The sequence below is a fragment of the Moschus berezovskii genome, chromosome 5 (assembly GCF_049115385.1).
Source record: "Moschus berezovskii isolate FMDL1 chromosome 5, NW_MosBer_1.0, whole genome shotgun sequence".
In the NCBI taxonomy this organism is placed as follows: domain Eukaryota; kingdom Metazoa; phylum Chordata; class Mammalia; order Artiodactyla; family Moschidae; genus Moschus; species Moschus berezovskii.
In genome coordinates, this window is record NC_142464.1 from 99232567 (window position 1) to 99250126 (window position 17560).

Sequence of the window (17560 nt, forward strand, 5' to 3'; positions counted from 1 at the left end):
GTGCTTACAGCGGAGGGGTCTTGGCCCTTCGAGGTGACACCTAAGATAGCATAAGGTCACCAAGGTTGTAACTCATGTAAGAAAGAGATAAATGCCTGAGAACAGAGATCTGCTCTCACTTTGCATTCCCGTAGTTCCCGGCACAGTGCTAAGGGCCCCAAACATTTGCTGAGCCGGGTCAGAACTCGGGTCTCGCGCCCTGATTGTCCAGCAGAGGCCGCCCTGGGCCGGGACTCTCGGGACTCGAGCGCCGGGAGAGGGAAGGCCAGGGGTGGCCTTGTCATCGCCGCGGGGCCCGGGTGGGAGGGGTTTGGCGGCGGCTGTCGCGGCGGCGGAGGCGGCCCCGGGCTCCGGCGGCGGGGATGGAGCAGAAGCGCGCCGGGCGCAGGAGGACGAGCAGCTGACGGAGCCGCGCGGCGCTCGCCTCGCTTCCCCTGCCGCCGCCCGGGCCGCCCGGCTCCCGCCGCAGCCAGCGGGCCGAGGAGAAGCTGCCCGCGCCCAGGGGCGCTCGGTCAGTCCCGGCAAACTCTCCCGCAGCCCGCGCCGGGCTCGGCACCAAGTCCCGAGGTACCATGGTCTGCAAGACCCTCTTCGCTCTCTGCATCTTCACGGCAGGTATTTTGGGGGCGCTGTCCCTGGCGGAGGGGTCGGGCGCGGTGTGGGACCCGAGGCCAGTGCTGGGTTGGGAGCTGAAGCCGGGGGACCGGGAAGTAAGTCGCCGCGCGCGGTTGGCAGGAGTGCTGAGAGCCTCTCGGGTTGCGCAAAGGTATGTGCGCACTTGGTTTGGGGGTGATGCGCGGTTTTGGAGATTCTGTGCCGAGGCGGACCGAGGGGTTGACAGGGTTCTTCCCGCCGCAGCTCACCCCAGCAACAAACTCCGGGCTTTGTGGAACAGGTGGCTGCCCAACGCACTTGAAGCCGGGCTTGGCGACCCCGGGGTTTCTCGGGTCTCCGAGCACACCCTGCCGGAGTTGGGCATCAGACTTCCTGACGCTGTTGCACCCAGGGAGGGATGAGAAAGAGAAGCAGGCGGGGGATAGCAGCTGGAAAAGCGTGAAGTCTTGGCTGCGCACCCGGCCGGGCTGGTTTGCGTTCCCCGAGTTTTGGTGGGCTCTGTCTCCGCGTCCTTTCCTATTTACACCCGAGGATAGTGCGGCACTGACGGCCCCGCTCCCACCCGGCTCGAGCTTCCGATCACCGCTGGGGAGTTACCACTTCTACCTTGTGGCCCCTAGGCTCCCCAGAATCCGTGCTCCCTGGCTGAAACTGTTAACTTGGCAAAAACTAGCATTCTCCCGGTTCCATCTCTGCCCCTAGGGCCGGCTAGGCTTCCCCACGCGCGTATTTCTCTGGACCACGGACGGCAGCGGCCTCTAAGCAGGGGATTGCGGAGAGAGGAGCCCGAGGATTGAACTCGGCTTGGTGGGGAGACGCAGAAAGGCGCTTTGAGTCAGAGGTTGGGGTACCCAGTTTTTCTAGAAAATGCAGGCCGGCAAGGGACAGGCATAGGTGGCAAAAGCCGCCGAGTGCGCGGACGCCGGCCTGTTTAAAGATAAGAATGTCCCAAAGCCACGACCATACGCAAATCATTTGACGTATGCTTGTAGAACATGTATATATATTTTTCGTCCTGAATTGCTTGGGTTCCTGTAATCATGGACACAGGTCGTCACAATACCATGAAAAGAAACTAGGGATTTCCTGGCAGCTCAACAAAGGATAATGCAGTTTTGAGGAAAAGTTTCCCAACTTGAGGCTAGAGCGAGTCTTCTTCCTCTACTTGCTGAGCGCCTCGGAAAGCTGTCTTTTCTCTCTGGTGTGTCTGCACGGTTCGGAGCGTCAGCAGCCTTAGCCAGGCTGGGAGCGCACGGATCCCGGCAAGTGTGACAGCCGAGGGTCCTGGCATTGCCAAGAAATGTATGAAATGACAGGGAAGGTGCCTTCCATTCTCCTCGCTAGAAATCTTTTCATGAGGTTCGGGGCTCAGAAAACCGTCAGTTAGCCAGTAGAGGTGGTAGGTAGGTTTGCTGGCTAATTTTATTTAGTGGCTTGTCTTTTTAATTTCTTCCTTTTTTTTTTTTTTTTAAAACAACTCTAGCAGTTGGCAACGCTGGGATTAGGCAGTGTATTGTGCCCACCCTCCCCGCTCTCCCCCAAGGAGCTCACGATTTTTTCTCCCTCCTTGGCCAGTTTTATTTAGAGTTTAGCTCTGCTGCTTTTTGCATCTGAAATCTTGCCCTTGTTCCTGGACAGAGTGATGAGGCTGGCAGCTCAGGGACTGAGGGAGTGGCCTCACTCTCATCGTAAAGCACCTGTGTTGAGGTCAGCGTCCAGAAGATCACAGCCTCCGAGTTCCGGGGTTCCCCTGACCCCGGGTTTTAGGGTCCATCTCCCAAACAGAGACTGCAGAAGCTTCATCCTTTCCTCTGAGTCTGTGCCTGGGAAGAAGTCTCTTTGAGGATCAGTGTGTTGTTAGATCTACCTGCAGTAAGTTATCAGGAAAATCATATAAAAATATGTATAAATACCTTATGAGATTCTTTACATACCAACTTTTCTAGAAAAAGTTGGTAAAGGAGAGAAGGACTAGGATTCTTAAGATGAAAGTGGCATGCATGTTTCAGTGGATCATTCTGGCTCCCTTGGCAAAGCTCTAGTTAGTTTCACCAGGCAGTTGCTTTTTCTTTTCTTTTGTTTATTTTTTAATCCCTCCAACTTTAGTGACTTCAGAAAATTTTCTGTAAAACTCTTAAGATGATACTTTCTTGAGTCAGGAAAGGGGCATAGCAGGGAAGTATTTTTTAGCTTAATAAATCTACTCATTATAAATACTTAGCATTTCTTCCAACCTGTATAATGGACACTTGTAAATATCTGTGCATTGTCAACAATGCAGCAAAAGTAGACCTCTACACTTAGTTGTATTTTAAAAAGAAGGAAGAGAAAGAAATCTTAGGCTGTCTTCAGTTCTTCCAGAGCTGATTGTGGTAGAAACAAGCGTGGCTATTTTACAAATCATTCCCAAACACCTCAAGGCCAGTACTCTAGGCATACAGAAACACTACCTCTAAATTACAAGCCAGAACCTCCGAGTTCTGGCATCAGAACCAAGAGGGAAGGGAGAGTGACGGGCCGCAGGAAGTTTCCATCTTCATCCCTCTCTGTTTCTCCACTGGATTCAAGTCTGTCGTTCCCACCACCATTGTTTTCACCCTCCAGTGCTCTATGGTGCAATATGTTTAAAAATTCCCTCACCGAGACATCTGAGATTTACTGGAACTTTCCAAAGGCCTTTTCCAAACATTCAAGTAGTTCAAAGGAGAAACAAGCATAGATAAGAAAGACACAGAAACCCTTGACTCAATGTTTTCTGACGTGGGTTCTGCCCTATCTGCCCCTGGTCTCCCCACCCCCACCCTGGGGAGAATGCATCATTCTGCCCCATTACCCAAGCTTGGTGATCAAGACCAGCCAGTCTGCCACCCAGCTCGAGAGCCTATTTGTGTCTTGCGCCTGTAACATCATTCTTCAGGTGACTAACCTCTCAAATGTTCTTCCTGGAAGACCCCACCCTCCACACTTATGGCTGTTCTCACTATAGGTCCCGATATATGGAAGGGCCTTATCATAAGCATATTAAAAAAGTACCATAAATCTTACCATAAACATGTTAAAAATAAACCCAAAAAATGCACACACATTCAAGGCAACAGCAGGGTTGCATGTGGTTGGTTGAGAATGGAGGTGAAGGGTGGCATACATCACTTTAGCCTGGTTACTTCCTATTCCCCTGAAGTCTGCCTCTCAAAGGGACACATCCTTCACTGGGAAACCTACCTGAGAAGGTAGAAGTTCTCTATTGCTATGGGATACATTTCCTGAGACAGTATTGCAAAGTGGTGAGCACTCAAATTCTGCAGTTAGATTGCCTTGTACAAAGCAAAATTATTACCATTAAATTGTATAATCTAGGGACCTAATCTAACCATTCTTAACTTTTCTTATCTACAAAATTGAAGGAATAAAACCTCATTAGGTTGTTGAAAGTGGTAAATGACTGTTCATACCTATAATGCCTGGAACATAGTAAGCACTCAATAAGTATTAGCAGTTGTTACCACTATTATTCTGATTAATAAAGGTGACTGTGTTCAGCACCAATTAGGTCATCCTCTCTGAAGTGTATGTGTTTCTGCTTGGCCTGTGTAAATTGAAGATCTCAACTAATATTCCAGCACAGTGCCAGCTGTTCTGGCAAATCCTCATGTGCAAATTAAGAAAAGATTCAGCTGAGCCTACTAAATGCCTAATTTGAAAAGGTTAATAATGCGCCAGCTCAAATTTAGCACAGCAGTCCAAAAAACACTCAGTAACAAACAGAAGTGTCACCGAAGACTTTATTTCTTCCACAAAGTCTTTTGCAAACTGTTGTGTTTCAAGAGCCAAACTCGGCTAAACCTTAAGGTCAAATAAGGCTTCCCTGGTGGCTCGGTGGTAACGAATTCACCTGCCAATGCAGGAGACATGGGTTTGATTCCTGGGCCTTAAACATCCCACATGTCACACCACTACTACTGAGTGTGTTCTGAGAACCTGGGAACCGCTCTAAGGTCATGTACAACTACTGAAGCCCCACCATAGAGCCCACGCCACACAACAAGAGAAGCCACCACAATGAGAAGCTCCAATGCGAATCACCACACTGCAATGAAGAGTGGACTCCGCTCACTGCACCTAGAGAAAAGCCTGTGCAACAGCAAAGACTCAGCATAGCCAAAAATAAATAAATGAACAAATAAGTTTTTTTTAAAAAATGCCAGGTGCCTAGATCCACAAATTTTGGATAATTGAAATCAAACAACTTAGGAAAAGGCATTTCTTTGTGTATGAAAGACCCAGCATGGCTCTCTCCAGAATCCAAAATCATCAGTAATGGCCAGATCTCTGATCACTTGGGCCTAATTTAGTGGTGCTAGACTGAGCAACTGAACTGATGTTTTCATAAGAAAAATATTGGCCAAATGTTTACACTGTTTGAGCAGATTTTCTTAAACAATAACTTTGCAGGGGGCATGGGTAGGGGTACAGCATTCATTGGAAACAATGAAGAGGGACGTTAAACATATTTTCAAAAGGGATTGGCTGTTTTTTAACACCCAAATGAAAGGAATCTTGCTATAGCATTTACAATAGTTTTCTCCCTTTTTGAAATAAAACAAATAGAGTCATCCCTCAGTATCCACAGCCTGCTCTCACCATAGGAAAATCCTCAGATGCTCGTTTCTTATATAAAATGGTATAGTATTTGCATATAACCTATGCACATCCTTCTGTATACTTTAAATCATCTGTGGTGTTGGAGAAGACTCTTGAGAATCCCTTGGACTGTAAGATCAAATCAGTCAGTCCTAAAGGAAATCAACCCTGAATATTCATTGGAAAGACTGATGCTGATGCTGAAGCTGAAGCTCCAATACTTGATGTGAAGAGCTGACTCATTGGAAAAGACCCTGATGCTGGGAAAGATTGAGGGCAGGAGGACAAGGGGGTGACAGAGGATGAGATGGTTGGATGGCATCACCAACTCAATGGACATGAGTTTGAGCAAACTCTGGGAGATGGCGAAGAACAAGGAAGTCTGGCATGCTGCAGTCCATAGGGTTGCAAAAAGTCAGACACGACTTAGCAACTGAATAACAACAATAGCAAGGTTGCTTAAAATACCCAATGGAATATAAATGCTATGTCAATTGTTTCAGGCATGCAGCAAGTTCAAGTTTTGATTTTTGGAACTTTCTGGAAATTTTTCCTCAATATTTTCAGTCTGAGGTTGGTTGACTCCATAAATGCAGACCCCACAGATATGGAAATCTGACTGTATTTGCTTTGCTAGCAAGATAGTGAATAAAACATTTGCCTAAAAAAAATTAATGCTTCATTTAGGATATAGCAGTGGTCATGAAAAGAGGTAGGCCAGCAGTGGGTACCTGCATTATGCAATGATTGCTTTTTACTTGGAGTGTTAGTTGCTCAGTCGTGTCTGATTCTTTGTGACCCCATGAACTGTAGCCCGCCAAGCTCCTCTGTCCATGGGATTCTCCCAGGCAAGAATATTGGAGTGGGTTGCCATTTCCTTTTCCAGGGGATCTTCCCAGCCCACAGATTGAACCTTGGTCTCCTGTATTGCAGGCAGATTCTTTACCGTCTGAGCCACCAGGGAAGCTCTAACCTATTAACCACTCTTACTTGGAAGTGCAAGGTTAATAGGTTATCATCCAGTTAATGTACAAGTAGGGTGAATCCCATGGACAGAGGAGCCTGACAGGCTGCAGTCCTTAGGGTTGCACAGAGTTGGACATGACTGAAGGAACTTAGCACACACAAAGGGTTACTATAAAGTAAGACTCATTTGTGTACATAGTTCATGGCTTTACATTTAGTATTCACAACTTAAATTATTTCAGTGATGGGGATTGATGTGACATCAGATTTTCTGACATCAGATCTTTAAATAGTCTTCATGATCCTTTACAGCAGCTTAGCTCATTTCTTTTACCTGTTCTAATATTGTTAAGACTTTTGCCATTTATAAGGTAATAGAAACCATTAAAGCAAAATAAATGGTTATATAATTGTTTCCATCTGTGTTTTTCATTGGTGCAAGATAGTATAATATTGACTGAAAATAAACAATTTTAATTTTCCTTGGGTGAGTATTGCCAGGTTTAGCAATGGAAAACACAGGTTGTCTAGTCCAATTTGAATTTAAATAAATATGAATTCTGAGTCTATCCCACTTAGTGCTTGGGACACACTTAAGCTAACTAATTCTTCCTTGTTTATCTTGAATTCCGATGTAATGAGGCACCCTGTATTTTGTCTAGCAGCACTACCTTTGGCCTTCCATATGTGGTTCATCAAAGCAATGCGTTTGACATAGGATTGGCTTTATTTTGAACTGTACCTCACCCAGCTTTAGCTGCCCTACACCGTTTCATGTATTCATCACAATCTGTTCATGGGAAGCAGGCACCGAGATTTCAAAGCAGCTCTGTCTCTGCAAACAACTTACAAGGTTAGGATTCAGAGGGAGCTCTCCAATGGAACGTTTTGAATTGGATTGCATATCCATTCGCTGCGCACTGCAGTATGTTTCTGAACAAGTGGTGGGATTTCTTTAGCCTCCCCGAGGCTACATTACTTTACCCGCCTTGTGACCTTTCCTTCAACAGCAAAAAAAAAAAAAAAAGTATATTGTTTAAAATGGTAGCAGTGTTCTTGCATAGGAACCGAAACTAGTAGATTTGCAGAATCCAGCTGGCAGCTGATTAAAAAAGAAAGTTATAGAACAGCTTTGGATTTCAAAGTTCTCTTCTGTGCCAGGATTTTAACACATCTCACAAATATTACATAAGGTTTGCATAATTCCTACAGGAAAGGTCTATACGTATCACTTGAAAGCTGTGGCTCTGTGAAGCCTAAAGCAGCACATTAGACAGAATTTCAAGGCAGATAGGGGAAAAAAAATCCTTGAAGCAACTAGGCTGTGCTGGAAATTTGTACCTTTATACCTAAGGCCAAATATCTGAATAGGTGATTGTTAAGTGGGAAAAAATTGTGGAAAGTTACCAGTGTGATATTTAGAAAATATGTCTATTCAGTACAAAATAAGATGGATGATAGAATACAACTTTGATAATATTTTACACTTGCAGTCCAGATTCTGACACTTGATTTTCTTTTCTATCAAGGAGGAAATAAGGACGGAGATTTTAGGGCAGGTGTTGCACGTGAAAAGAATTGGGAGAGAGGGGATTTTGTTTATTTGATTTTTCATTTTTTTGGTCATGGTTGTGAACTTAAAGCTACCATTCAGGCTTCCTGCTGATTAGAACACATTAAAATATACATTACCTTTAAAATTAGAATATTCTTGCCAGGTTTGTGTAGTACAGAAGCATAACCTCATTACTGAGAGGGTTTATTCACCACTCTTGTATCCAGGATGAGTTGTTACTGGCACTGTCTGCCCCTTATAAAACCTTTTCATTTTCCATTGGAAAAGCTTTTGTGATCCTACAGATAGACGGCAGTCAGATACCATTATACTGGCACTGAACAGTTATTTCATCGTTAAACCCTCTATATTGCATGATTCTTGCTTTGTAATTTGGACTGTGATTTGGAGTCTTTAGAAAGAACAATAACAATCATTGTGAGGATGAAAAGATGCCATATTATTCACCATGCAAAAAGCTGCATGTGTTTTGTTGTTTGTTGCTCAGTGGCTCAGTCATATCCGACTCTTTGCAACCACATGGGCTGCAGCATGCCAGGCTTCCCTGTCCTTCACTGTCCCCCTGAGTTTGCTCAAACTTCTGTACGCTGAGTCAGTGATACCATCAATCATCTCATCCTGCCCTCAATTTTTTAGGGAAATGTTTAAGATTCCAGTCATTCTCTTGAGTTAAAGTAATGTGCCACATTAGGAGAGGATTCAGTGCATCTCAGAATTATAACATGAGGGTCTCTCGAAGTCCATTTGTTCATCACAAGGTACTAAGGAATCTGGTGGTCTGAACACCTCTTTCTTGGTTTGGGAAAAGTAGATTATCGGTGGATCATGTACTGCTGGTCATGGAAATTCTCTCTGTTACTGGATCAGCTGCATGAGAAGTAACATCAAGCTGAATATGGCCATCACCCAACTGATGGGAATTCAGCATGTTTTATCTGAAAAACTGTAATATTGTCAGAGATGGCAATCCAGAGGTGAGATCTCTAGAACTGAACTTTCTGAAGAACTGCTCAGACAGTTCTGAGTAGGAGAAAGAATTACAAATTTTTGAGGATAAATAATCATTTAAAATTTGTTGTTGTTTAGACATTAAGTCATGTCTGACTCTTTTGTGAACCCATAAACTGTAGCCTACCAGGTTCCTCTGTCCGTGGAATTTCCCAGACAAAAATATGGAATGGGTTGCTGTTTCCTTCTCCAGGGGATCTGCCCAACCCAGGGATCGTATCCACATCTCCTGCATTGGCAAATGGATTCTTTACCACTGAGCCACCAGGGAAGCAATATGGTTTATCTTCCAGGAGATGTAGGTGGGAAAGGAAGTGCGATATCAGATTACTGTATATGTAGACAGTGGATAAGAAATGGACAGAGGGCAGGGGCCATGGCTGTTTCAGAATTTCTGTGGAGAATACATGGAAGCGGCTGGGAGTGGTCCGCTGCATGACATGGTGAGAGTGTCAGATGGCTGAGTGAGGCTGAGAAGTGAGCACTGAAATTATTGGGGCTGCTAAAGTCCAAACCATCTCTTTGATGATGCTGCTGGGAATGGAAAACTAATCAAGTTTCACTTTTAGGCAAGGGGGATAAACAATTTTCCCTCAAATTTTATATGCATATCAAGTGTCTTTTAGTCCACCTTTCTAGTTTTGTGAAAGGTTACAAATTGAGCCTTTCAGAGGAATCATTGTGATGGCCCTTAAATGCCCTGAGATTTCACAAGAAATTCAGCTGCTTGTTTTGGTTCCATGAAGGAGGACTGAGTGGAGTTGAGTGACCAGGGCTTGCCCACTTCCAGGCAGTCCTCCTGGACTGCACTTCCCAAATAGTCCTATTTTGAGCAGATTTTTCATTCAATGCTTATATGAAGAGAAACACAGTCCTGGTATTTACCTGATAAGGATAGGATTTGTATTACTTCCTCAAGAGGCAGCATGATATGGTGAAAGGGGCTTTGGAGGAAGACAGGCTTGTGGGATGCCAGCTCCAGGATCTTGATTTCCTCCTGGTAGAGTCATGATAATATGTTTATTATCATAAACATTGAGCGCCATGTAGGTAAACATTCAGCAAAGGTTTATTAAACAGGTACACCAACAGATAGAAGATTTCTTTTATTTCATTTGTTTATCTGCCTCTCACTCCTAGAATGTAAGGTGCGTGAGAGCTGTTTTGTCTCTGCTGTCCTCCCAAGCTTGGAGAACAGAGCAAGACATGGAATGAGTGCCTAGCAAATATTTGTTAAATTAATTTTTACTAGAGAACCTATACGTCTGTCTAAGGCTCTGGAGATACAGCAATGAACAGAATAGATGGAAGACTACCTTCAGAGAACTTACATTCTTTGAGGATGATGAATTTTGACTTGGTCAATAGTTACTGTCTCACAGTCATCTCAAATCCATCACGTCAAAATCTTGAAATCTGAATGTAGCTGTAAGGGTTAACTGAATCCATACTGGATCTGCTTCTGTGGCTTTAATTCTTACTTTGCCATTTTTGTTATTATAGGCATACATAATGGCCTGCCTCAGGAGTGCTACCCACCCGCCTCTGCTTGACCCTTGGGCTAGGGTGCCTTTCTTTGGCTCACAGGGAGATAGCCTGACCCTGTCTACCTGTTAAGGGCTGTAAGGAAGTGAAACTAACATATGCCCCTGCTGAGGCTTGCCATTCTAGAAGATATTTGCATGAATGAAATGGTCTTTTTACTTTGTTTCCTTACCTCCCCTCACCTCTGATCCATAAAAAAACCTGGCATCCAGGCCCCAACAAGATGGTTACTTTGAGGCCCTGATCTGCCATCTTCTCCGTCAACTGGCTTTCCAAATAAAGTTCTCTTCCTTGCCTTAACACCTCTTCTCAGATTTATTGGCCTATCCTGCAGTGAGCTGAGCAAGCTTGGACTCTGTTACATGAACTCTTGGACTTTTCTCCTTAAACAGGCCCCAGTGGAGGCCTTTCTCACCCCAGTTAGTGGCAACCCCACCTTTTGAATTGGTCATGCTGAAAATCTTGAGTCATTTTTTTTTTTTTTACCTTTTAAACTTGTTATTTTGTATTGGAGTACAGCCAATTAACAATGTTGTGATGGTTTCAGGTGAACAGCTAAGGGACTCAGCCATCAGTTCAGTTCAGTTCAGTCGCTCAGTCATGTCTGACTCTTTGCGACCCCATGAATCACAGCACGCCAGGCCTCCCTGTCCATCACCAACTCCCGGAGTTCACTCAAACTCATGTCCATCGAGTCGGTGATGCCATCCAGCCATCTCATTCTCTGTCGTCCCCTTCTCCTCCCGCCCCCAATCCCTCCCAGCATCAGAGTCTTTTCCAGTGAGTCAACGCGTCACATGAAGTGGCCAAAGTATTGGAGTTTCAGCTTTAGCATCAGTCCTTCCAATAAACACCCAGGACTGATCTCCTTTAGAATGGACTGGTTGGATCTCCTTGCAGTCCAAGGGACTGTCAAGAGTTTTCTCCAACACCACAGTTCAAAAGCATCAATTCTTCGGTGATCAGCTTTCTTCACAGTCCAACTCTCACATCCATACATGACCCCTGGAAAATCCATAGCCTTGACTAGACAGACCTTTGTTGGCAAAGTAATGTCTCTGCTTTTTTTTTTTTAAATAAAAATAGAATAGCTTTTAATTGTTTATTAACAAAAATACTATGAAATGTATCATGCATACAGAAGAATATACAATATTTACTTGGACAATTTTTATTTTTTATTTTTTTTATGTAGTTAATTTATTTTTTATTGGAGGCAAATTATTTTACAATATTATATTGGTTGGTTTTGCCATACATTGATATGAATTTGCCCCGGGTTTACATAAGTTCCCCCTCCTGAACCCCCCTCCCACCTCCCTCCTCCCTTTATCCTCCCTCTGGGTCATCCCCGCATGCCAGCCCCGAGCATCCTATAACATGCATCGACCCTGAACTAGTGATTCGTTTCACATATGACAACATACGTGTTTCAATGCCATTCTCCCAAATTATCCCACCCTCACCCTCTCCCATAGAGTCCCAAAGACTGTTCTATACATCTGTGTCTCTTTTGCTGTCTCATATACAGGGTTATCATTTGCATCTTTCTAAATTCCATATATATGTGTATGGCAAGCCACTCCAGTACTCTTGCCTGGAAAATCCCATGGACGGAGGAGCCTGATGGGCTGCAGTCCATGGAGTCGCTATAAGTCAGACATGACTGAGTGACTTCACTTTCACTTTCACACATTGGAGAAGGAAATGGCAACCCACTCCAGTGTTCTTGCCTGGAGAATCCCAGGGACGGGGGGCCTGGTGGACTGCCGTCTGTGGGGTCACACAGAGTCGGACACGACTGAAGTGACTTAGCAGCAGCAGCAGCATACTGTATTGGTGTTTTTCTTTCTGGCTTACTTCACTCTGTATAATAGGCTCCAGTTTCATCCACCTCGTTAGAACTGATTCAAATGTATTCTTTTTAATGGCTGAATAATACTCCATTGTGTACATGTACCAAAGCTTTCTTATCCATTCGTCTGCAGATGGACATCTAGGTTGCTTCCATGTCCTGGCTATTATAAACAGTGCTGCAATGAACATTGGAGTACACGTGTCTCTTTCAATTCTGGTTTCCTCGGTGTGTATGCCCAGGAGTGCGATTGCTGGATCATATGGCAGTTCTATTTCCAATTTTTTGAGGAATCTCCACACTGTTCTCCATAGTGGCTGTACTAGTTTGCATTCCCACCAACAGTGTAAGAGGGTTCCTTTCTCTCCACATCCTCTCCAGCATTTATTGCATGTAGACTTTTGGATAGCAGCCATTCTGACTGGTGTGAAATGGTATCTCATTGTGGTTTTGATTTGCATCTCTCTGATTATGAGGGATGTTGAGCATTTTTTCATGTGTTTGTTAGCCATCTTTATGTCTTCTTTGGAGAAATTTCTGCTTTTTAATATACTATCAAGGTTGGTCATAACTTTCCTTCCAAGGAGTAAGCGTCTTTTAATTTCATGGCTGCAATCAGCATCTGCATACATATACATATATCCATTCTCCCCCAAACTCCTCTCCCATCCAGGTTGCCACATAAAATTGAGCAGAGGTCCATGTCCTATATAGTAGGTCCTTGTTAGTTATCCATTTTAAATCTGGCAATGTGTACATGTCCATCCCAAACTATCCCTTCCTCCATCCATCTCCCTCAGCAATCATAAGTTCATCTTCTAAGTCTGTGAGTTTCTTTCTATCTTGTAAGTAAGTTCATTTGTATCATTTCTTTTTAGATTCCACCTATAAGGGATGTCACAAGTATTTCTCCTTTTTCTGACTTACTTCATTCAGTATGACAATCTCTATGTCCATCCATGTTGGTGCAAATAGCATTATTTCATCATTTTTAATGGCTGAGTAATACTCCGTTGTATATATGTACTACGTCTTCTTATGAGTCATCTTTGAGTCTCTTTTTCTCTCAACACTCCTCATCCAATGCTTCAAGGGCTTCTGTTCGCCCTATCTTTAATGTTCAGAAGTCATACTCTTTCTGACACCTTCATAGTGTCTGTGGTGTGATCCCCCATACTCTTTCTCTTGGAATCCTGCAGGGGCCTCCTCTCAGGCCTTGCAACTTTAACCCTTTACCCACTAAGGTCTGGTTTCTGCAGAACAGCAGTCAATCCAGAGGAAATGTATCAAATGATGCCATTGCTCTGTTCATAGCTCTGCCACAGCTTCCTGTTGCAACAGAGTAAAATTCCAGCCCACATCCTTAGAGCTGCCATCCAGATCTTCCTGAGCTGCTCCCTGTTCATCCTTGGACTCAGATTTATACCTCTCCTCTGGTCCCCTGGCACCAGCCACACTGGTTTCCTTATCACATACCATGGGGGGTTCCTGTCTATGGAATATCCATGTGGATATTCTCCAGATATCCACATGGTTAATTTCTTCACCTCCCTAAAACCTTTGCTCAAATGTCACCTTCTCAGTGAGACTTGACCCTGATCAACAATTTTTTAATTGGAGTATAATTGCTTTACAATGTTGTGATAGTTTCTGCTGTACAATGAAATGAATCAGCTATATGTATACATATATTCCCTCCCTCTTGGACGTCCCTCCATCCCAAATCCTCTAGGTCATCACAGAACAACGAGCTGAGTAGTCTGTTCCACCAGGCAACATCATATTCCCCATGCCTTTGCTTTTTCCTTAACGTCTCTCTCCTTTCATCCCTAGTCGCTTACCAACCTGGGATTTTTGTCTTTTACTGTGGTATCCCCAGTGGTATCCCCAGTGCTGTGTGGCACTAAGGGGATACTCAGAATATATTTGTAGAACTGAATGATTCAAAAACATTTTTGAGGGTGGGCAAAATGAAGCCTTAAATTTTACCTTCTATACCCTCAAAAGGAGACATGGGCAGACTGACTTACTATCAAGTGCTTGTGTCTATTGTTTCCAAATAGCTTTTAAAAAAATGAGTCAGTCTATTCATTTTCATTGAGGGTTACAGAAGCTGAACTTGAAAATCAGCTTTTTTAAAGCTATGCATATACAAAACACTTTTTTTTTAAGGCAAGACTTTTTTCTCTTTTTTTTGCCATGGATATCACTTGAAAATAGTTGAAACTTTTTAGTCTCTGGCCAATTAAGAAAATGTCACCTTTGAGCTAAGCTAGAGAAGATAAAGATACTTCCACTATTTGAACATCTTTGAAAATTTTTCTGAATAGCTAAAAAGAGCCTGATGATGAAAGTGATTTGAGCCTAAGGGAAGCATGACTGGCAATTTCCCAGTGGTGTCCAAGACACTTAAGTCAATTCAGATGTTGAATGCTGAGGGTGTAATTAGTCACAAATAAGCTGAAGTGTAACAGAATGGGAGTTTTCCTGGCCTTACCGACTCTGCATTCTCGCTTCATCCATGATTCTGAACTATGAATTGTGTTTGAAGCATAAGCAATAGGTATAAGTGATGTGAAATTCTGACTGAAATCAGACTGGTATCTCACAAACCCTTGTTCATCCTGCAGGACTGACACCCCTTGACGTGGCTAGTGTCACCCAGGCTGGCATGTCCCCCAGCTTCATCCACCGACAAAGACTCGTAGTACTTTCTGACTGAAATAAAAACATCTACTCATTTAGCAGCTGCCAGAAAGAGCATGATCTTGGAAAAGAACAAGATACTGATCTTGAAGCCTAAGGGATAATAGTAAAATTTAAGATTATATCCTGGATAACTAGTGGGATCTTGGTATATAGCACAGGGAGCTCTGCTCAGTGTTCTGTGGTGACCTAGAGGGGTGAGATGGTAGTGGGAAGGGTGAAAAGGAGGTCCAAGAGGGAGGGGAATATATATCTATTTAATACATACAGTTATATAATTAGTTGTGTAACTGATTCACTTCATTGTACAGCAGAAATTAACACAATGTTGTAAAACAACTATACTCCAATAAAAAATGGTGGTTGTTTAGTCGTTCAGTCTTGTCCAACTCTTGCAACACCATGGACTGTAGCCTGCTGGGCTCCTCTGTCCATGCAATTCTCCAGGCAAGAATACTGGAGTGGGTTGACATTTCCTTTTCCAGGGGATCTTCCTGACCCAGGAATCGAACCCCAGGTCTCCTGCATTGCATGCGGATTCTTTACTGACTGAGCTATGAGGGAAGCCCATACTCCAATACGAAATAATATAAAAAACTTAAGGGTGAAAAATAACAATAAACATAAAAATGTCTGTTTTAAAAGAAAAAAGATTGTATCAATTTGAAGGGTGCCTTATAAATAAACCAAAGAAGGGAAAAGATGACCCTTTCTATGAAAAACATGCTCCTTGCTTGTTCAGTGAGGTCTCTGGTCCGTTCCTTAGGTGGGAAGATGCTTGACAGCAGCATGGACTGTGAACAGAGGAAAGCCAAGGAGGGGAGCCCAGCCTTTGTGCTGCAGAACCTGCTGGGTACTGTGTCTGGGGTTGTGGGTATGACCCGGGAGGACAGGGGACCATGCTGCCCCACCTTCCCTCCATGGGAGGTACCATATTCCCTGACTGAAATAAAAAATAAGGCCTGAGTTTTCACTAGAAGGAAAAGGAACAGGCATATGACACCCAGAAATCTCAAAGCCAAGTGTGGCTGCTGAAAGACTGAAAATTTATGCGCCACTGAGAATAGGGTTTCAGGTTGGAATATTATCAGAAAGAGGGGAGGAGTGGTTTTCGAGATTCAGGAATTTACAGTCAAGTTTTGTTTTTAAAAATGCAATGTCAGTAAGTTACAGTTATCTCTTGTTCTATAACAGTTTTTCAAAACTGCACTCAAGCACTGATTTGTTTTTTATTTTTTATTATGGAAACCGTAAACATACACAGAAATTGACAAGAATGTATTTAACCTTGTCCAGACCTGATTCAGCCTTATTTGTTTGTTTTAGCTAAGAGCTTTACAAAATATTAACCAAAGATGGAGAAGCTGTATACAGTTAGCAAAAACAAGACCAGGAGCTGACTGTGGCTCAGATCATGAACTCCTTATTGCCAAATTCAGACTTAAATTGAAGAAAGTAGGGGAAACCACTAGACCATTCAGATATGACCTCAATCAAATCCCTTATGATTATACAGTGGAAGTGAGAAATAGATTTAAGGGACTAGATCTGATTGATAGAGTGCCTGATGAACTCTGGACGGAGGTTCGTGACATTGTACAGGAGACAGGGACCAAGACCATCCCCATGGAAAAGAAATGCAAAAGAGCAAAATGGCTGTCTGAGGAGGCCTTACAAATAGCTATGAAAAGAAGAGAGGCGAAAAGCAAAGGAGAAAAGGAAAGATATAAGCATCTGAATGCAGAGTTCCAAAGAATAGCAAGGAGAGATGAGAAAGCCTTCCTCAGCGATCGATGCAAAGAAATAGAGGAAAACGACAGAATAGGAAAAACAAGAGACCTCTTCAAGAAAATTAGAGATTCCAAGGGAACATTTCATGCAAAGATGGGCTCGATAAAGGACAGAAATGTTATGGACCTAACGGAAGCAGAAGATATTAAGAAGAGGTGGCAGGAATACACAGAAAAACTGTACAAAAAAGATCTTCACGACCAAGATAGTCACGATAACGTGATCATTGACCTAGAGCCAGACATCTTGGAATGTGAAGTCAAGTGGGCCTTAGAAAGCATCACTATGAACAAAGCTAGTGGAGGTGATGGAATTCCAGTTGAGCTATTTCAAGTCTTGAAAGATGATGCTGTGAAAGTGCTGCACTCAATATGCCAGCAGATATGGAAAACTCAACAGTGGCCACAGGACTGGAAGAGGTCAGTCTTCATTCCAGTCCCAAAGAAAGGCAATGCCAAAGAATGCTCAAACTACCGCACAATTGCACTCATCTCACATGCTAGTAAAGTCATGCTCAAAATTCTGCAAGCCAGGCTTCAGCAGTATGTAAACCGTGAACTCCCAGATGTTAAGCAGGTTTTAGAAAAGGCAGAGGCACCAGAGATCAAATTGCCAACATCCGCTGGATCATGGAGAAAGCAAGAGAGTTCCAGAATAACATCTATTTCTGCTTCATTGACTATGCCAAAGCCTTTGACTGTGTCGATCACAATAAACTGTGGAACATTCTGAAAGAGATGGGAATCCCAGACCACCTGACCTGCCTCTTGAGAAACCTGTATGCAGGTCAGGAAGCAACAGTTAGAACTGGACATGGAACAACAGACTGGTTCCAAATAGGAAAAGGTGTACGTCAA

The 17560-nt window shown here is 43.6% G+C and overlaps 1 protein-coding gene across 1 annotated transcript in view; it reads left to right on the forward strand.

Moving 5' to 3' along the window:
- Positions 1-320: 320 nt before the first annotated feature.
- Positions 321-17560, forward strand: part of PARM1 (prostate androgen-regulated mucin-like protein 1) — a 131494-nt gene continuing 114254 nt past the window's right edge. The window contains exon 1 of the mRNA XM_055434739.2: positions 321-615. Coding sequence (XP_055290714.2) covers positions 573-615 — 43 coding nt within the window. The 5' untranslated portion in view covers positions 321-572. The remainder of the gene's footprint in view (positions 616-17560) is intronic.